Raw genomic sequence first — 21,397 nt, forward strand, 5'->3', positions numbered from 1 at the left:
TACTTGCATTAAAATTAATTTGAGCATTTTTCAACACCTAAATAGGAGACTTCAAGATGAATTACAAGAAAAAACTCAAAAGACAAACTGTACAAATCTTTATTGTTTTTGTAAAAACGCAATTTTTGCTGATATTCAAAAAAAACAAATCCAGCTACTGAAAAACGTAACAAACATATGAACAAATGTCAGTTTATAATAGTTTTGTCTCTAATTTAATAATTTTGGTTACAGCAGGAGCCAGTTTAAAGTGAAGGACCGTATAGCAATCAACAGCTGTTTATCTAATTAAAACATTGTATTTCACTGTGACGGATACAAAAGAAAGAAAAAAGTTGTAGCTTCATCATGTAGTGCTAGTCCAACTTCTGTCATAATGTAACATTTAAGTTAAAGAGTGAGCTGTGCGGGGAGAATATCACCATCAAGGCACTCCCTTAAAACACGAAATATGGATCCGATTAGAGAAACCCACTTGAAAATACTGGCACAACATCCAGTTCTTGTCCTTTTGCTCCCGTCAGTAAAAAAATAAATTCACTCCTGAGAACATTCACATTGACTATGCAACAAGTGGAGCTACAAACAAGCCAAAGGGCTACACGTCATCAGAAATGCAGCCAACATGCTTGAAGACATTTCAGTCCATTTATAAAAAACAAAAAATCCCGTCTTGAGTGAACTCTTACAAAAACTGCAAGTGCTTCATTTTGCAGTGGTAAATGCCGACTGTACGAACATGGAGAGGAAAAATGTATCACTGAAACACAAAAACAACTCACAGGGAAGAACAAAAATGAACAACAGCTATGTGATGAAATAACAAGCGTACAAATTAACAAATTTAACTTTTAACAAATCTTTTTGGCAAGAGCAGAGCATTTTTAGTCAAACGTTCCTCGTTTGGGTTCAATTTTGTTAAGAGGTCATTTTATTGCAGATAATTAAAAGTAAAAAAACAACCCTGCAGTCGAAACATTTTTGTAAAGCTGAAATTTTGAAATTAAAACGCATCAAACAAAAATCTTGGCTGCCAGCTGCAAAACTAAAACTTCCCACATTACAAGGTGAGTTTCTGCTTAAAGGTTGATGCAACAATCTTAAACCCAGAACCTACAGCTCTGTAAAAAGCTTTACTGATCAGTAAATGGATATATCATGAGCTTGATATACATTCATGCTGGCTTCAATCTTAACTGTTCACCAAAAATAAATGAATGTTGAAGAAATGAAAAAATATAATCAGACTGGGCAGAAACACAAACATGCTGCAACGGGTAATGGTGCCAACTAAAACAGCAGAAAACAGAAAAGAAGAATAAAGCTCTTGATCCACTCGCAGTACAGGAGGCTCAGTACCAAAGACAAGTTTAGTAAGAAATTAATCCGACTGATGCAAAAGTACAGAATTACTCCAAAGCTTTGCATGTGCACATTGTCCTCACATCTGCTGGCAATTTAACAAAACTTCTGGGGAGGGGAACAAAAGTCTCAAAGTGGAGCAGAGGGAGCGGGACCGTCACCGCCCCCCTCCGATGTCAAGCGGTCCACTGAGGTGCTGGTGTTGAAAACGATGTCTTCGTTCTTGTCAAATGTTGAGACCACAGAAGATTTCTACAACTGAAATAATTTCATGATGAGTGGCTACAAATCTGTGAGGAGCCATCACTGCGGGACTACGCAGCCACCTTGTCCTTCTGGAAAAATATTAAAATATTTAAGTTTAGGCTTAAAAGTTCTCTTTAGTACTTTAAGTCAAGGTTCTTTATTGTCATTCACACCACATGTGGTACATGTGGTGGAACGAAAATGTGTACACAGGGTCCCAGTTACATACAACAAAAGTATAAATTGTAAAGATTTATACTAAGATTTTCATTTAAATACACGGGTGAAGATTCTCAGTCATCCAGGACATGGTAAATTAAAAAAGGTTCAAGACAAAAGCAACAGAACACAGATGGTTTGAGAGGGGATGAAGGAAGCCCCGTTTCTTTCTGCTGAAAAACCAGAGGTAAAGTTTTGATCTGATCGAAGCCCAGCGGATGCAGAGAAGCCACGCCGAGTCCACTGATCGGGACCAGAACCAGACCTTCAGATCCATCTGTGAATCTTGATAGCTGGTAGCCGGCACACGAGGACTTCTAAGCTCCAAGGACGTGCAGCGAAAGCTCCGGAGCCGTTTCTGTAGCCCATCTGGACTTTTGTCATCCAGACTTGGACTCAATTGGACCTATGGTCCCACACTAGCCAACAGAAGGTCTGGAACCCCCGCCCCCTGAACCAGAACTGGACCACCAGACTCAGCAATGAACCCAAGAGCTCCCAGCCAGCCAATGAGGACCTGTAAGCGCCCTTCATCGCTGCAGGTTACGTCTGCAGGAACGGAACCGAGTCGGACCGGAACCGAGAGCCACTCCTGTTCTGCAGAGATGGTAAGTAAAATGTAGGAACTACATATACAGTACTAGGCCGGTCGTGATAAACAATAAATCAATTAATCGCATGATAAATGAAAATTATCAACCTCATTTTCATGTATCTGCTTTATTGTTTCTTCATGTCTCTCTCTTTCTACTGAAGACAACGGACGACAAAAGGCTCAAAGGTGCTCTTCACTGACCCCTCCCTTTCTCTTTAAAATCCGTTTTAACCGTCCAAAATTGTGTTTTTGAATCGTTAAAAGCAGCTAAGCTGAGAAGCTAAGCTACGAGCTAAGCTAACAGGCTGACCTCGGGGAAATAACCTCTGTCTTGTCAAAGCTCCAAAATTCACGTGCCTTCGTGTAAAAACTTTTTCTCTGCAAAACAAAGCTGAGAACTTGTTTACTGATTTTTTATTAAAAGCTTTGTGTGAAAAATGCTATGCTAAAGAGCTCAAACCACACCTAGCTTCCGCCATTTTGAGAACCAAAAAAAGGAAGGAGACAGCCCATGTCACGTCAAGGGGCCTCCCTCCCATTTTTCTTAAAGAGACTCGCTGCTCGCTCCCTCACTATCCATCCTTCGGTTCAGTCTTATACTGCCAACCAGTGGTCAAAAACTGTACTACACACAAAAATTAACCAACATTTCTTAAATTTGACAATAATTACTAAATATTGTCAAATTTCAAACAATATCGTTTATCGCAATAATTTCTGAGACAATTAATCACCCAGCAAAATTTGTTATCGTGACATGCCAATACGGTACTGTGCGTATGTTGTTAAAATTATGTAGGTTTAAGAGTTTAGAACATTGTAAGAGTGTGGGAAGGGTTTCTAAAGCCTTAAAATATAATTAAATACTAAAATAAATATAACGTTGCTACTTCACAGAATCTCACTTACTGTGGGCGGGTGTGGAACTGAACCCCTGCAATAAATGAGGGACTACTGTAACGCAGCTTTAGGACTGACACCCAGTCATTTTCACTCCTATCAGGAAATTCATCCCATCTGTGAGTCAGACTAACAAAGACCAGTGCAATCTGCAGATGAATCTAGCTTAGCTCAGCTTTATAACTCGAACCCCACACCCTGTTCTTTGAAATGAGAAAGATGAGAAACGTCTTCCGTTACAAATAAAGTCCAGTTGTTTTTGTCTTGAACTTTTTTATACTTTAAAGCACAGAGGTGGTTGCATTTACCCTGAATTCAAAATCAGAGAAATCCCGGCCTCCTCTGCCGCCTCGATATCCACCCCTGAAACCAGGCGGGGCCCCGCGGGGAGGCCCAAAAGAACCTCTGCTGGATGGTCGCCCTCGGCCTCCGCGGGGTCCCATGAACCCTCGGCCGCGGTAGAAACCTCTTCCTCGAGGGTGCCTGAGAGGGATGCCGAAGGTCTCCGCGTTCATCCGTCTCTCCTCGGCCCAGGTTGGTCTGCGATCCCTGACAACAACAAAAACATTGTTTTCTCATTCCGTTTAAACGCATCAACATATTTAACTACGAAATATTAAATAAATAAATGTGGATGTAAAGCAGTTTATTTCTAATCCACTTGTAGTTCTGAAAGTTACATTTTAAAAACCTCTAAACACAATTTTTAAGTCAGTTCTAGAAAACTGGAGAAAATATTTGACTTACTTTGGAAATCTGCCGTCGCCCATTTTACTTAAAGAGATAAAAAACAAGAGTCTTTAAGTATTGAGTGCAGTTCAAACATTAAAAAAAAATAAACATGCAGCTGTTTTTATGGCTTTTAAAGAAAGTTGTCGAAAACTTTTTATGCAAAACCAAAGCAGACTGACAGAATGGTCTTTGGTCTGAACTGTCTCCATACATCTCCTCATCAAATGGAGAGGACATTGAACACAACGCTGCGCAGCTGATGGAGCTGTGCTGAACACCATCCGATTAAATTTCAGTCAAATAACAGTAAATTTAGAGCAGCGTGACATCAGAGACATGAGGTGAAACAGCCTCAGCTGTTGAGGTACCTTGCGCCGTCACTGGACAGGTTATCAAAGAAGGACTTGGTCTTGTCGTAGTAACATGAGTTGATCACGGCCTCCTCCTCCTCAGCCGTCCCCTCGGTGGCTGGATGTTCAGAGTCCGCAGTTTCCTCTCCGTTCAGGGCCTTTTCAGGTTTCTCATCTGTTCATCGAGCAACAAATGTGAAAACATGGTCAAACTGCAGCAGCGACCCGTTTTAACGTCACTGCTTTTAGAGGGGTCAGTGGATGTACCAAACAGCTGCTTCTCCTCATTTCTTCACTTTAAGGTCGTTTATTGAACAGCGGCGTTCTGATATTAACCTGATAATCACTTGTCATGTAACAAACTTGGAAGAAAAAAAAAAAAAAAAAAGAGACTACCTTTCAGTTTAAGCTTGTTTTGGAGCTCTTTGTCGATCTCATCCTTGTGAAACTGAGCATTGGCAGTTTCAAAGTCAAAGTCCTCTTCAAACTTCACGGTGCCGTCTTTACGCATGTTTATTATGCCTCTGCTGCGGTTTCCTCTTCCACGGCCGCGGCGGATGGGCTGAAGACCGGCTAAGGTCAAGAGAAAACTGACGTTTACAACGTGCTGCGCACTCGAATATCAGTTGTCAACACTTATCAGAAAACATTATCTATAATTTTTTCTTCTTGTTTACTGACACTTAACATGTACAAGTTTTCATGCATTTACAGGAAAAAACAAACGATTACACCTCAGTCACCAGGTAAAGGTATAATTTGCTTACCAAGATGGCGCCTGTTGGGATCCCGGTTTTCAACATGTTCATTATTTGACTGTAGCACCTTCTTCACCTCAGGAGCTGAGAGGAAAAGACACCCAGAGAGAAATCAGGCTATTTATTGTGGTAAATCATTTAAGATAATAACAATAATCCTACAACTGTTTTCTTATTAGTGCAAAATCATTTTCAGATCTACTACCAGATAATGCACTGGCCTCTATTGACAAAACAAAACAACAACCTCACCTGACACACATGAAGTTTAAAAGTCTGAAGACCTGTCACCAGGTTTCAGCACTATTTGAAGTCGCACTAAAACGTTTCCTTTCTGTAAGTACAGTTTTTGTTTAGCAGCAACTTCACTGTTTGTTGCAGCACTTCCTGTTCCACTCCAAACAATAAGCAGTACAAGTTAATGTTTGTAGTCATTTTCAAAATAAGTGTTTTTTCTGGACTAGAATTAAACAGGGAATGTAAGTAGACCCTGTTTTAGGTGCAAGATATTCAAGTGTGTCAGAGTTACACTGTGTATAAGAACAGAGTTTACGTTTTGCTTGTCTGAGGTAGAGCAGAGTGACATGTGATTTATCCACCACCAGGGGTGGAGCCACGGGGTGGCCATGGCTGCCATCTTGGATTTTGACCAGGTAAACCAGTTTTGATGACCTTTCTTATGCCTAGATACAGCCACAGACCAAAATGGAAGACGGTATCTCACTTATTTTTCTAAGTTATTCTTAATACTTTCACAAATGGAGGGTGTTTCCAAATCTACGACTTCGTTCTGCGACAAAAGGAAAAAAACAAATACGGTGGGCAATTTTATAATGAGTCTTTTTTCCAAATTTGTTTTGCAAATATAAATTGAAAAAAAAATAAAAAAATTACAAACCCAATGATGCTGAATCATTGTACTACTGCGATATTACAGAGCTGGCAGTTTTCCAACAAACAAACAGCGCAACCATTTTATTTTTGTAATGATCTTTTAAAGCACAAAAACTAATGTTTAGTAGTTTAGATATTTTGTTTATTCACAGAACCAGAAACAAATGCAACGGCCATTTTGTGCATCGTCTTTTTGTTCCACAAAGTGGCTGTTTAACAAGACACCAAACTTCTTACATGATTAATATTTTACCTTTTTTCTGCTCAAGAAGGTCGGGGGGTTTCTGGCTTCCAGTGGAAGTGCTGGTGGGTTTAGGGACTGTCACTCCAGTCTGACTCCTCTGTCCTACTGGTGCAGGTGGACCCGGAGCAGCCGACGATGGGGCTGTCCGCTCAACAGGGGGACTTTTGGTCAAAGAGTCCAGCTGAGGACTAGTGTGTCCTGCAAACAAAGAGCAAAGTCAGTGTAACACTTCATGTCTCTATGAACCTGTAAAAACTTGCTGCTGGGGTTTCAGACACCAGTAAGTCAACTCAACTCTGCTTTATGTACCGGAAAATGTTTTTTTTAAACGTAAGTGCACATGTCATAAGACTCAGTAGCTGCAAAGGAAAATTTTCTAACAGGAAATAATATTGATATATACAACGCCAACAAGAATAAAACCTTAAAAAAAATAAAAAATAAAACAGAAGATAAATAATAAAAAATGGTTAAATTGTGTCACCTGGACCAGTTTCTTTAAATAAAAATAAATCAATTTTTAGATAAAAAAATCTTTATATGGAGCAGTTTTTGCTAGATAATCTAACTCGAAAAGGGATTAAGAAGGAAACTGAGTCATTAACATTTTTTAAAAAATTATTCAAATACGTGTAACCCAGTCCCACCAAAATTCAAAATGATTTAAGTCAGCTACAAAAAAAGTTATTTTCAATAAAATGGACCAAAATGTAAAAACATTGCTTGTTTTCATTCTAGTAGGTTGACAGTTTTGTCTTTTTTTTTTTTGCATTAAATTTTATTTTTTTAATTCGAAAACAGTAATTAAAAACAACAAAACTAATCAAATTTGACAAACACCAAAAAGTTTACGTGCCAGCTCGAGCAATTTTAATGCCTTAAAACAGACTTGATGCACAGCGGTGCAGATAGAAAGTACTTCCATTAATCACATCTGACCTGAATGATCAAAATGACTTGGTCTGTTAACTATTATCACGCCTGTCATTAGGATAACCACTTCTTTCATTAAATATTTCCTGATCCGTTTTCTCCAGCTTCGACAGACCTGATTTTACCTGATGAGTCATCCACAAGCTTCTGCTGAAGCTGAGCGGATGATAAACTGTCGAGGTAATTCATTCCTCTAAATCAGGTGTTGAAGGGAATCATCTTAATTATGCAGGATAATGAACTTCACTAGTCATAGTTGGAAAACACAGACCTAAATGAGGACGAAGCCGATTGTACCACCACCCTGTGTTGACGCTACACTTAAAAGAAACCACAGTAATGACAGAAAACTGAAAGTTATGTGTCAACACTAAGACAAACATAGAATAAATACCTGAAAAATACTTTGATTTTTTTACAACACTACTCGTAAAGAGAAAAAATAGTAATAAAATAAACTTTTATACACAGAGACGTAATAAATTTGTAGAGAAAAACATCCCGATGAGCCACATTTTCTACCGAGTTTTTAAAAGCTTCACCAGAAATTTTATTTTAATTGTTTTAAAGGGTCACTTATGGTTATCAGTTCAGTGTTTCCCCTAACATTATACAAGCGGGGTGCCCCACCCCACCTACCAAACTGAACTTGCCCCCCACAACACACACACCCAGCACAGACATAGCACTAAGCTAGCGGCGTGAAACACAGGCCCTCTAGCTAAAAAGCTAAAGGCAGTGCTCACATTGCCTCTTCTTTCAAGCTGAACACCCCCCCCATACACACACACACAATCAAAACTGTCTGTATAAACTGTGCACAACTCAAACGTTTCACACTAAGCTAGTAGCGTGCAATACAGGTGCTCTAGCTAAAAAGCTAAAGGTGCCTCTTCTCTCATGAACACCACCCCACCCCACCCCGCCACTCAAAAACTGTTGGTACAAGCTGCGCTCAGACGTGTCTCCTTCCCCCCCGTCAACAAAAATCATGGATGAGATGAGCACCCCGCCATGGCAAGTTAACTAGGGGAAACACTGCAGTTTTAAGTGTATTCAAATGAACGTATCTAGTAAAGACTGAAATTGTACCCCGACTTGAGTGAGTTTGAGTTATACAAGAAAAAATATAAAGTGCTCAACGTTGAAATAAGATTTTTACTGTTTATTACATTTAGGTGTAAAAACAGGCTTATGCATCTAAATACCTTAAAATATAAGAGTTTCCCTGTGAACAACTTCCTGTCTTGACTGTTGACATACTGACTTGCATTTGCTGGTACACGCAACATTTCTAACGTTCTTTCAAAGTGTACATGTACAGTGTTTCATTTTATTTTTCACTTATTTTGAACCGGAACCCTTCCTTACCGCCAGGAGGTCCAAACTGCTGTGGTCCAATGGGTCCAACACTAAACTGACTGTAGGCTGGAACAGGAGGTCTGTTGAATGGTGCGTAGGACCCTGGAGACTGGAATGGTGGTGGTGCAGCTGCAGCATTTGAAGATCCAATCGAAGACTATAAAATCAAATATAAAGCACATTATAAACCTAAATATATTCTAACAATTAACTGAGACAATTCAGAAAATACAAGTGTTCAAAATCAAAGTTTTTAAACACAGACACATAAAGAAGTTGTGACGATGTGGCAGCTATAATTATAATTCTTTGTTGAAATCAGGTCTCTCTTGTAAATGAGTCCTCGAGGCTCAATGGGATTTACCTGTCTAAATAAAGGTTGAATGAAAACAATAGATTTCATGTTAGCAAAAAAGCTGCATAAGTGACTGGCTGAATTCTTTGTGAGTGAACACTGTGGTATTTACAATTTCTTGAACTTAAACAATTTAAAGACCTGCGTTCCATGAATGAAGTCATATCCCCCACTGCCCTACACGAAAGAATTTTAGACAAAGTTTAAAATTGTGATGAGAAATTATGGCGTTATAGCCATTCTGAACATAAAAAAACAATCTTGGAAATAATGTTATGCATGATCTCACACAATATGATGAGATGCCACATTCAAGACTTTATGCTGTGAATGACTCGCATACAATTACATCAAAATTGATCAACATATCTATAAAAAAAGACTGGATAAATTACATTTTTGTGGTACTAATGCCGTTAAACTGTGGCGACCATCTTGCATAGACTCTAGAGGTGCATCTAATCATTGCTTTCCACAAGTTTCATTCAAATTGCTCCTGCAGTTCATGAGATATTTTGATAACAGTCACAGCAAATGTTTCTTTGTTAAATAATAAATGAGAAAAGGTGGTATCAACTACTTTATTAGATGACTGTCTTCTACTAACAAGTGTGTTTCATGGCTCTGGAGCTATAATTAATGTAATAGGAGGAGACACCTTTGTCAATGCAAGTTCAAATACAGCTCGTGAAATATTTGATGATCCTGTGCACACAAGGATTGTTTTCATAGAAATACTGATTAAAATATTCATACAAAATGTGAGGCTAGTAAACTAACAAAACATACAAGAAATCCATTGTAAAAACAGATTATTTTAGTTAAAAGAAAAATCTGTTCAAATGATTAAAAAAAATCCCCCTTAATTCATGTTCGTACAGCTTTAAAACGTGATTCAATGGCTTTAGACAAGGATGCGCTGGTTTTTATAGCAAAACTAGGGGTGCACCAATAAATCAATTGGAAATTGGCCGATACTTGCATGAGAAAATAATTTTTTTAATTTTAACAACTGTCTGAACTTCCTTTATATTTCAGAGCACTACCTCATGGCCAGTTAAAACAAGTTTGTATTGTTCCTAGGATATTGTTCAAGGGTCTGTTTTCAATAAAATAATATTGGAAAAGTGAAGGTGCATTGTGACCTTATAACATCTGACAGTGTCGCTTAGAAAACAAAATCGGTATCGGCCAAAATTGAAATCGCCAGGTCAGACTTTACAGAAATGGGTGATCGGCCAGAAAACTGCAATCGGAGCACCCCTAAGCAAACCATTTGATTTTTCGCTCTAAATAGGGCAAATGTTACATATTTCCAGAAAAACAGTGCTATTGACGAGCAAATGTGCACAAAAGATGTTAACATCAAAAAAACTTTGCCAAGTATTTCCAAAGACCTTTCTGTAACTTACAAAACTCGAAGCACACATGCTTACCTGAACTATGGCAGGGTCCTGAGGAAGACTGCTAGGGGCTTTGGGTGGCTCACAAACTGTCAGGTCTTTTATATCACTTCCTCTGAAGATGATGTACTCAAACACTTCTTCTCGAGGGGGAATAGGTCTGTCTGTGGGTCGGTCTTCAGTGCCAAAAGAGCGAACTGTTAAATAAAAACCAGATGATTAGTTACATCTCACTTATTATGAACGTGCTATAGGACAACAGCATTAAGTACTGCCCCATAATATTTATTTAAAATTAGTTTTGAACCAGTGTGGCCTGTGTTCAAATATGTAGCTCCAACATTAAGTAAATTAAACGTCTCAATTAAGTTTCAAAATCGGCATTAAAATGTCATTTAGGTGGACAAAAAAACGCAGATGTGGCTTTATAAAAATATAAATTAAAGTAACAACGTGTAGGCTTTTATTTTAGGTCTCGCTGTACTCGAGATTTTAGCTTAGGCCAAAAACAAAGTAAACAAAGGACTCTGTGCGTTAGCCTTCAGACGGCTAACTAAAAGCTAAACTACTCGCTAACTGCGCTAACACACATTTCACGTAACCACAACTAAAATACGTTATATAAAACTTTCAAGGTTTAAATAGTCTTTAATTTTTATTTACTAAACATACCTTTAGCAAGAGCTACAGTCGAGTTTTCGGTGTCAATAGTGTACAAAATTCCTTCATAGCGGATCTCGGCCTTGGAGATGAGGCTAATCTTGCTGCCGATATACGGCGTCCCTCCTCCGCTCATGTTTAGGGGCTAAATTTACTGACGCGACGACTTCCACAGAATATTTTTACCGTCGAAAAAGAGAAAGATGTTCGACTATTGTTAAAAATTTGTTTAAATGCTACATAACAAATAGGTAAGCTACTCTCTAAACCACATTCGCCCGTTGCGTGAGCCTAACACGACATGGCCGATTTCATTTTCCTCTCTACGCCGCTGAGCATGCTGGGATTGTAGTTTATAGTGATCTCGCTTCTTTCTTTCTTTCTTTTTTTTTTTTGGCAACTGCAAAAACCTGGCCTGATCTATAAAAGAAAAACACACAAAATCAAACAAATATGTATGGCTTGAAAAATGCTCATCTTGAAGTAAGAAAAAAATGAGAATGAGAGCTTCTTTTTTCCATTCACAGTTCTTTGTTAAAACCTAATACATATCTGCTTTTGTAGTGCCAAGTAGGGTGCAGAACAGAAACAGTCATTTACATAAAAATAAGTTAACAAGTTAACATTATTTATCTGAGGAGCAGACTGCTTTGAGTTTAACTCCATCGCAACACTCTCATCTTGAGCAAGCATGAAGGTGACAGTGGAAAGGAAAAACTCCCTCGTGAGGAAGAAACCTTTAGCAGAACCAGGCTCAGGACAAGTGACTTACTTTGATTCAAACAAAACAACACTTTAAAAACAGATTCCTAATAAAAACTTTAAACAAGTCATCAAACTTTACCTTTGAAATGATCCAACTTTGGTTTAAAATACAATGAATTGTTTATTAAATAATAATAATAATAATACAAATAATAATGCCTGGTATGCTAAATAAGGGCAGCATGGTGGCACATCTGGTAGAGCTACTGCCTCTCAGTGAGCAGGTTACCCTGGTTCAATCTCTGTCCGGTGGCCTTTCTGGGTGGAGTTTGCATGTTCTCTCCATGCATGTGTGGAGTTTCTCCAGGTACTCCTGTTTCCTCCCACAGACCAAAAACATGCATGTTAAGCTGACTGATAACTCTACATTGTCCCTAGGTGTGAGTGAGAAAGTGTAAAAGTGTGTTTGTTTATTCTAAAAGGAAAGAAGCAAGTTTATTTAACATTGGAGAAAATTTAATTAATGTATACATGGATCTTTCTGTTCAGAAAACCCACGGCTCAAGCAACATCTCAGAAAGAGTGCTAGCTTTACTCAAAGACAATGTGAAATTATCTGATTGGTCTAAGATGGAAAGTTTCTGCGGTTTTAACCCTGCCCTTTCTTCGTTGGTGCTCAGACTTGGGCCAAGTTTCTCGGCACTACGCATCAGGAGTGGGCAGCACCTGTAAGGGGAAAACACATACACTCCTACTTTGTCTCCTCAACTGGATGACTTCCTTATATGGCTTCAAGAAGCATAGGAAACTGCAATGTTTCTCACACTGGTAGCCTTGAAACAGCCTTCTGTTAATCAAATTTATCTCATGTCCAAAAGAAAGGATGCTGTGTAAAACTTTAGCTTCTGTGCTGGGAACGGGTTCGCTGCTCCTGACTAAACCATGAACTATGTGTGTTTTACTGAAACAACATGCAACCTAACTGATGAGACAAGATGCATTAAATTTCTACTCAAGAGTTTTCATCATTTTAACAAGAGTAAAGAACTAATGGTTGTTTGTCTCGTTTTTCTCTATGTTGCCCCGTGATGGACTGGAGACCTGTCCAGGGTGTACCCTGCCTCTCGAACAGTGATGGCTGGACATGACACCAGTGACCCCCACGACCCGAAAAGGAAGAAGGTAAAAGATAATGGATGGATGGTATGCTAAATAACACAAAAGTGTATATGAAGTGTGATATTTTCCTTGTCTCTGCTGTTTTTATTCACCAAACTTAATTTCATGTGATGTTTCGCTCCATCTTACATTATAGGTCTTATTGTTCCATTTGTTCCTAACAGAGCACTTCACTCACAAACTGCAGGTTTAACTGTGGTTCCTTGAGTTTCTAAAAGCAGAATGGGAGGAAGAGCTTTCAGTTACCAGACTCCTCTCTTGTGGAACCAACTTCCAGTTTTTGTCCGTGACGTTGTCAACTTGTCTACTTGTAAGATCAGACTTAAGTTTTTTCCTTTTTGATAAATCCTATACAGTTGGGTTGGCTTGGGTTTCCTGAGCCATACCTTAGTTAGGCTGCTCAAGGCTTAGACTGCTGGAGGACAAATTGACCACATTTCCTCACTTAGCTGCTGTATTTACTTGCACTACTCCGCCTGTTTGTTTTTGTAACTACTGTATTTCTATATATTGTACTCAACATGTGTTTTTTTGTCTTTCCTCAAATAAAAAGTACACCTGGACCTGACATTCTGTGTTTGTTTGTTTCTCCTTCCTGTCCTCAAACCCCAGCCCGTTGAAGCAAATTGCACTTGTCCTGAGCTTGGTTCTGCTGGAGCTTTATTCCTGTTAAAAGGGAGTTTTTCCTTTCCACTGTTGGCTTGGTGCTTGATCAAGATGGGAGACGGTGACACAAGAAGATTCAACGCAATCTGCTGGCTTCCTTAGATAGATAACTTTTACTAATTGGCTTTATTAATGCATGTGAATGCTTTTGTACAGCACCCTGAGACGACTTCTGTTGTGACTTGGCGCTATATGTAAGAGTATCACTGCCTGCAGCTCCCAAGATGGCCGCTAATTGTCAACAGCTGTCGGCCATCAACCCGATGAGGATCATCTCCTACATAAGGCTACAGTCCAGTGTTACTCTTCGCTGGAGCATTGACCATCTAATGGTAGTGTTGTCTCTGGCTTGTTAGTATTAAGTAAATCTACTTACCAGTCTCTTTTTGTCTCCAGTGTTCCTGCCTCCTCAGTCCTGGTTCCCTGGTCCTGTCCTGGTTCTCCTTGTGCCTTGCCAACCACCAGTTGCCAGCCTTCCTCGCTCTGTTGGATCCTTGGCCTTATCCCCCTCTGGAGCTCTTCTAAGGATTTGGAGTGGACCCTAAGGAGATCTTCAAATCTGTAAGAGATAAAACACCATAACATTAATTTGTCTGACCATCTGCTGAACTCCTCTGACCATCTCCCTCCTCTTCCAGGAGCTACAGAGAAGCTACTATACATTTACCACTGTAAATAAACACCATCTCTTTTGTACTTGCCTGTGTCTGTCTCGTTCCAGGTCTCATACCACTCTGGGTTCCTCGAGTCATTATATAGATAAACTAAATTGAATTGCTTTGGCTGTTTATTCTGTTCAAATGTAATGTGTAAAATAGAAATTGAAACTTAAGTATGTAATGCGGTGTGTGTGTGTTCGGAAAATCGCTGGTTCAACTCCTGGTACCGACAATATAAATATGTGGGTGGGATTGGCGAAGCACCCTCACCTGTCTCCACCCTCATTTGCCCACAAGGGTCCCCCACTGGACCCTTGAGCAAGGCCCTTAACTCCCCCCACCCTGCTCACTCGGGCGCCCTAGATGACAGCCCTCTGCTCCACACAGAGGGCTGTGGTAGCTCAATGGTCTGTGGTTGCATCAGGAAGATCATCCGGCATAAAAAATAATTGCCAAGTTGTCGTGCGACAGTTTGTTGTGGCGATCACTGAAGCAGAGAGCAGCAGAAAGAAGGAAAAAAAAGTATGTATGCATGCATAGTTTTTTTCTTAAACTCTTATTGTGTGTTTTGATACAAGTATGCATATTTTTCAATAGTTTAAATTTACCAAAAATGTAGCATTTTAAATAAACTGCAAATAGTCAGAGTCAGAGATTCTTTATTGTTGTTCGCACCACATGTGGTGGAACAAAATTATGTACACACAGGTCCCAGTTACATCCAACAATAAAAAGTAAAATAAAAACAATGATAACTAAGATATGAACTAAAAAAAACATCAACTAAAAATACACTAAGCACTAATGGCATAAAAACATTACATCGAACAGCAGCACAAACATGAGCATGAGTCTGTGTGAGCAGATGAGCACGCATGAACACATCAACATGAAACAAATCATAAATCATAGATTATCACACTTCAGATGATACATTGGAGGAAAATGACACAAAAACGAATATTGCTCCTTGTTTTCAGTTTCTGTTGTATTCAGCACCTATGATCAGATAACACCATTATCCTAGTCAGAGAAAAATAAAACAGGACCATCTAGAAGATGTGCCTATATTGGAACAATGAACAAAAGTGTATAAATATTGTGCAAAACGATGAGGAGCAACTTCAGCTATTTTAATCACAATAAAATCCAAATGTTCAAAATAATGTCTCACTGCTTTGTTTTCATTCAGCTTTAAGAATATTGCAAAAATAAAGAAAAGCACACCACAGCAACATCAAGTTCTTACTTGAGACGAGTATATAACTACACAGTACCTACACTACTACAAGAGTCCATTATTCTTATTTTATTGTGTTATAACTAAAAACTTCCAAGCTCATTTCACTTTATTTCAACACCTGGCGGGTCTCTTGAAGGCAGCACTTGCTTCCACTCTCATTTCATGACGTCAGAGTCATTCCCACAATGCCTAGTAACACGCATGCGCAATATACTAAAATGTAAGAGAGCTCTGTGCGATCAGAGATGGCGGGCGCCTCCGACCCCCTGGAAGATATGCTCTTTTCAGAGGTGGATGAAAAAGCTGTCAGCGACCTCGTAGGCTCATTGGAGTCTCAGCTTACTGGACAAAGCAGCTCTGCGGTTAAAACGGACGAAAACGGAGGCGCTGGCTCTGTGGCCCCTGCTAACCATCACTTAGGAAAACCGCTACCAGCTCCAGTGAGCACCACAACACTAGAACAACAACAACAAGGACGGCGTAATAAACCCGAAACGCTCCAAGAAATAAACTCTAAAGACGCTAGCACGGATAAAACTGTCACCTCTCCCTCACTACTGGGCTCCACTGCTGCTTTTGGCGAGCCTCCCACCACTTCGGCTGCCTGCGTGAACGCCACTAGCAGCGGTCCTCGATCACATGGAGCATCCATCACAACACTGGCTGCATCTGGCGGGTCAACTTCGGCATCCCCGCAGGACAGCATCAGCACCGCGGCAAGCCGGAGCTCCACGGCTAGTCCGACCACGGGGGAGACGTCAGCCGAGGCGAGCACGCCGAGAAAACGCATCGCGACGCCGAGGAGGAGCGCTTCCGCTCGGATCAAGAGTTTGAACGGCGCAGCTGTGACGACGAGGAGGAACAGCAGTGCAGCGGTGGCAGAAAACGTCAGCTCCCCCGTGGGTTCAACTCCACCAAACTCCACCCGACTGCTCGCGTCCTCCATCAACACCTCCACTTTCACCCTGTCCAACGCAAGCCTGCCTGTAGGTCAGTCAGCCATTGCTCTCGACAGGGGGACTCCCACCATTGCTTTGCGGAGGCTCCCGAGTCATATTGTAGCCAGTATAGCCCAGAATGGCAACGGGACCAGTGTTTCGGCCCTGGTGGTCCAACAGGGCGCACGTCTGGGACCTGTCACCTCATCAGCTTCCCCGGAGGGGCACAGCAAACCAGCCACGGATACTGGGTCTTCCACTGTAGATGACTGTCAGTCCAAAATTGTAATGCCAAGCCAGTCTAGTAGTGTTAGCTCAGTGATAAACACTGTATCCTCGACTTCCTCTGCTGCCACACCAGCTCCAACCACTACAGCATCTCCAAGCACCACCACAGTGAGCCAGCCTCTGAGCTCTGCACCTACCACAGCTGTGTGCGGGACAGGGGTGGCAACTTCTGCTGCATGTGTGACTGTTCAAACTGCACCTGTCATCACTACTACTACTACTACTACCATCAGTATGATCAGGCCCGCAGCTCCCTCTCCAACACCCGCTGTGGCCACATCTGTACAGTCTCAACCCCGTCCTGGACTTGCAACTCCTCAAAGGATTGTAGCCCCCCAGCTGATTGTCAGACCTTCCCAACAGCAGACGACCATTCAGCTGCCCCCTGGCTTTACCATCCCACCGGGTAAGGTTTTGAGAGCAGTGAAAGGTGGAGCAGAGAAGGTGGTGTTAAACACCTGTGTAATAATAATACTATAAATGTCTGATGAGCCTGTATAGCTTATTCCGTGTTCTGTATGTTGCTCAGCTGCTACTATTTTTCTGAATAGGTGGCAGAGCTGCAAAACAAATTAACACCACACACTTAATCAAAGCTTTCAAGTTCAAGTCAACTTTATTGTCATTACCATCACTTGTGGTACATGAGATGGAACAAAATTATGTACACAGGGTTTTAGTTACGCCCCAAAATAGCAAAAATATAAAGTATAAAAAGAAACAGTAAATAAGGATCTATACGCCAAACAAACACCAAACGGCATGCTTAAAGATCTAAGATATACACTAAACACTAATAAAGTAGAACAATATGTCGTAACAACAGCAGCACAAACATGAGTCTGTGCTGAGCAGATAGGTATGAATGAATACAGCAGCATGAGATAATCAGCAGCATGAGTTAATCAGCAGTGTGAGTTAATCAGCATGGATAGTCAGCAGCACAGATAAATCACATATCACCAATTATTAATTCCAAAGGAGCTTTGACAAATAAAATGCTGTAGCAGTACAGTTGAACTAAAAGTTGATGGATATGACGTTGGTCTTTAAAAACAAAGTAGATATTTTTTTGTTTTGCAAAAAATAGTAAAGTGGACATGATGTCACACAGCTCAATGTATTTTCAGTGTGGAACATTTCAACCACAACAGATGTGGTAATTCATTCCTTTTTTTCGATACCTGCTTTATCCTGTTCAGAGATGTTAGTCTGGATCCCATTCCTGCTGTCAGAGAGTCACTAATTGGTCACAGGACAAAGACAAATGGGACAGACATCACTGCACACTCATGCATGAGAGTACTTTAATATGACAAATGAACCAAAACTATATTTTTCGGGGCTGTAAGAGGAAGTTGGGGTAACCCGACTAACATATCGCACAGGTTTAGGGAAATTATACAAACGCCACAGAGAAGAGCCAAAACTCTGAAAACAGCCTGAAAAGTTTCCACGAGGTGACGGGAGGCGACCGTGCTGTCCATTAAACCTCTGAGCTGCTTTTATACATTAGTTACCTATAACGATGATGGACACTGAAAGGATTTTTTTTTTAACAGAGATAATTATCCTGTTTTACAATTTGAAAGTGAGTAGCAAGAAAATAAGTGATGCTTGATGGGAAACAATGATTCTCTCAGGCTTCTTGTGTCCACCAAGTATCAGGTTCGTCACAATTCATTCAACACTTGAACAGCAAAGATCACGTACATACCTCAGTCTAAGATTTACCCTTGGTGGAAAATACAGTTTGAATCATGATATTTTGTACACGAACAAAAATCAGTAGTATAAGTACTTGCTGAAAAGAGGCAAAAAATATAACTGGAAAACAATAATAAAACACTGCCTTAGGTTAAGTATATAAAAAGTAGAAATTTCTGAGCAATTCATGCAATACACTTCATATTGTTACAAATAGTTTTTATAGTTATGTTTATAACCTAATTTTTTAAATTATTTTAGGGAATCATTATTAAACAGTATTATTTTCTTTGACTTGAACTGGCTGTCTTATTAAACTCCATGTTAACTCAAGTTTTGCTAAATAGCAGAAACGAGCAGATAGTAACAGTGGACAGATGGGTTTTTGTACCGCGCTTGAGCACTGTTCTGGTCATCTAACCTCAGGAATCACAGTTCAGTCTCAGAATTGGAACAGGACCAAAAGATGAACTCATATATTTTCATCTTGACCTGACTGGGGCAACTGCCCAACTGTGGCACCATAATAAATCTAGTCTTGGCCTAAAGTAAACATTTTGGGCAAGTTCTTGCAACTTAAATGGTCACCTTTGTACTTTAACTACCAGTATATGGTTTTAGAGTGTTTCTGGAAATGTTGCATAGCAAATGGTAGTTTTTTTTATGGCTTTAAAATGCCTAGTCATTTAACATTAGGTACAGATTTACAAAAGTCATACAATCATTTAAGGTAATATACAAGACCGTAAAAAACATTAGGTTTCCATTTATTTCTTCTTTGTGAGTATTAGATGTAAATGTATCTTGTGGAAAAAAAATGAGCATACTTCAAAATATATATTCTTTAGCAACTTTGTGTAGTCCTTTTAACATAATTTTCTGTTAAACTGAGATTTTTTTTTTTAATTCTATTTTTGACTCCTTCATGCAACATGCTTTCATTTGCTGTTTTTATTTATTTATTGATTGATTTAAGTTATATGTTCATTCAGTACCAGTTCATAAACTCTTTTGCAACACCTTAGTGGGAGTCACAGCTGACAAATTCATAATTTCTTTGTTTTAGAGCCATTTCTTGGTTGATAAATCCACTTTCATCTCAACTTCAAGCAAACTACAAGAGAGAAAGGGAGACAAGGATTTAAATATTCAAAATTGATATCCTCGCTATCACTAACTACAAAAGAGGAGCATAGAGGAGAGGTGGTCTGTCCATCAGATGAGGTTTCTCATCATCTTGGGTCTGTAGCAGCACAAATGAGAGATGGTTTGTGTTCATCTGAACCATCCTTAGTGTATAACCTGACCACTTGGTAATGGTAAAATATTCACCACCCTCATCCAAAATGTACACAAAATGTGATAGTTGGTTTGGATATAATACGAAGAGAAGATTAATGTGACATATGCCCTGATTGTTGCTCCTTGTTACTCTTTAGGGATGGTGCTGGTACGTACCGAGTTGGGCCAGTTTGTCTTGGTTCCTCAGCAGGCTTTGGCTCAAGTTCAAGCTCAAGCTCAGGCCCAGAACAACATGAGTCCGCGACCTATGACCCCGGCCACCGGGACATCCTTTAATGTAACAACTCCACAGGTGAGACTCTGCTCTGGATGACTGGAACCATTTGTAGTCGTTCACTACTGATTGCACCACACAACATTATTGTTCATGTGAAAAAGAGGAATGAGAATGTTCTGCTCTTTGAATACATTAAAGCATATCTGGTTAATTTTATTACAGTTTTTATTTTGACAGGGACTTGGGTTTATTTTGTATATCCTGATTATCTTATATTTACATGAAACAAAGTACAAGTGTCGTGAAATGTTGAAATATATTTACATTTTGCATTCTGACAAAAATATAAGGAACATGCCCTACAGTTTGTCATTCACAGAAAAGCTTAAAACATTGTATTTCTCATCTCCTGTTTTCTTTCTACAAACACAAAGAAACTAATTATTGATATCTGGGAGTATCCTAATTTTTCTTTAATTTCATTCATTCAGTTAGATCCACTGATGTGTTTGAGTGTTACCTTTTGACTACATGTACAGAACCAGAACTTCTGTGCACAGCTTTAGTTTAAATTCACATAGGTCTATACCGCAAAGCCATTATCATGCTCTCCATAAAACAAGGCAGTGTTTAGCTTAATGTTAAAAGTATTGCCAAATGATTAAAGCAAGAAAGCTATAAGTCCCTCTGAACTGTGGATTTTTCCCTCCTAAAGAAAGAAACAATAACATGTTCAGTTTTTCTTTGATTCAAGTACTTGTACACTCAGCGAGAGATAAAGTCAGATAAAAAGTAAGAGCTGTTGAGTTGTTCAGCTGTAATCTGAAAAGGAGGAGCCAACAAACAAAACTGATTCCCACAAACAGCATACCCCATAGTGGGGGGGAAATAAAACAGTTTGCTGGTGCTAAGATGGCCTCTGGGGCCCACCCTCCCCCTCGTCAACTTCTCTGAGACAGTCATGCCAAAGTGGTTCAAAACACCAAAGTTCATGCTCGGTAATCCAGGTATAAAATCCAACAATGCTCCTCAGATTGAAGAAGTCCTTTGGATGAAGGATGAAACATCTCAGCAACAAAAGAAACAGTCCAGATGACCCGACTGAACATTGTTGGAATAAAATGGATAGTAGTATCTCATTCATGTACAAAGTAGAAAGGAGCACTTACTAGTACTTTGACCCCCAGACTAGAAGCAAAGTTTAGGAAAAAAAAACTGGAAGTTTGCCTAGTGACTGGAGAATATGTTGGAAAAACTTGTGGACAACAGCAGCATTTTGGATTTGGTGTAGAATGAAATGGACAAAGTTACTGTAGACCGACAGATGATCACCTGGGATCTTCTTTGTTGAACGGAGTGTGCGCTTCAAGCTATTTCCAGGCTAATATCAGCATGATGATCTTTAAAGAATCATACCTTTGGGGAGCAGAAGAGAAGATATCTGATGCTCAAGAAGAAGAAGAGAAGATGATTTTCTTGT

General features: G+C 39.7%; 2 protein-coding genes across 3 annotated transcripts in view; one reads left to right on the plus strand and one right to left on the minus strand.

The window, feature by feature from the left end:
* Positions 1-98: 98 nt before the first annotated feature.
* On the minus strand, positions 99-11,400 carry lsm14ab (LSM14A mRNA processing body assembly factor b). Of its 2 annotated transcripts, none has more exons than XM_037691020.1 (10): positions 11,026-11,400; positions 10,387-10,550; positions 8,605-8,752; positions 6,310-6,498; positions 5,172-5,246; positions 4,801-4,977; positions 4,423-4,579; positions 4,070-4,096; positions 3,631-3,871; positions 99-1,620 (listed from the first exon to the last, which is right to left on the minus strand). In XM_037691020.1, the coding sequence occupies exons 1-10, from the start codon at positions 11,147-11,149 to the stop codon at positions 1,615-1,617; spliced, it is 1,308 nt and encodes a 435-aa protein (XP_037546948.1). In that variant the 5' UTR covers positions 11,150-11,400; the 3' UTR covers positions 99-1,614. The 2 variants fall into 2 exon arrangements, with proteins under 2 accessions (XP_037546948.1, XP_037546941.1); XM_037691013.1 differs by having other exon boundaries at positions 99-1,697.
* Positions 11,401-15,704: 4,304 nt separating this feature from the next.
* Positions 15,705-21,397, plus strand: part of LOC119426426 (transcription initiation factor TFIID subunit 4-like) — a 103,357-nt gene continuing 97,664 nt past the window's right edge. The window contains exons 1-2 of the mRNA XM_037693991.1: positions 15,705-17,097; positions 19,838-19,992. Coding sequence (XP_037549919.1) covers positions 15,711-17,097; positions 19,838-19,992 — 1,542 coding nt within the window. The 5' untranslated portion in view covers positions 15,705-15,710. The remainder of the gene's footprint in view (positions 17,098-19,837; positions 19,993-21,397) is intronic.

The sequence above is a fragment of the Nematolebias whitei genome, chromosome 2 (genome assembly GCF_014905685.2).
Source record: "Nematolebias whitei isolate Nwh7 chromosome 2, NemWhi1, whole genome shotgun sequence".
Lineage (NCBI taxonomy): Eukaryota > Metazoa > Chordata > Actinopteri > Cyprinodontiformes > Rivulidae > Nematolebias > Nematolebias whitei.

Coding starts and splice junctions, on each gene's coding strand:
- lsm14ab (XM_037691013.1), bottom strand. CDS start 11,149: ATGAGCGGAGGAGGGACGCCGTATATCGGCAGCAAGATTAGCCTCATC. Junction 10,551..11,025: donor GACTGTAGCTCTTGCTAAAG/GTATGTTTAGTA, acceptor TTTATTTAACAG/TTCGCTCTTTTGGCACTGAA. Junction 4,580..4,800: donor AAACAAGCTTAAACTGAAAG/GTAGTCTCTTTT, acceptor CTCGATGAACAG/ATGAGAAACCTGAAAAGGCC.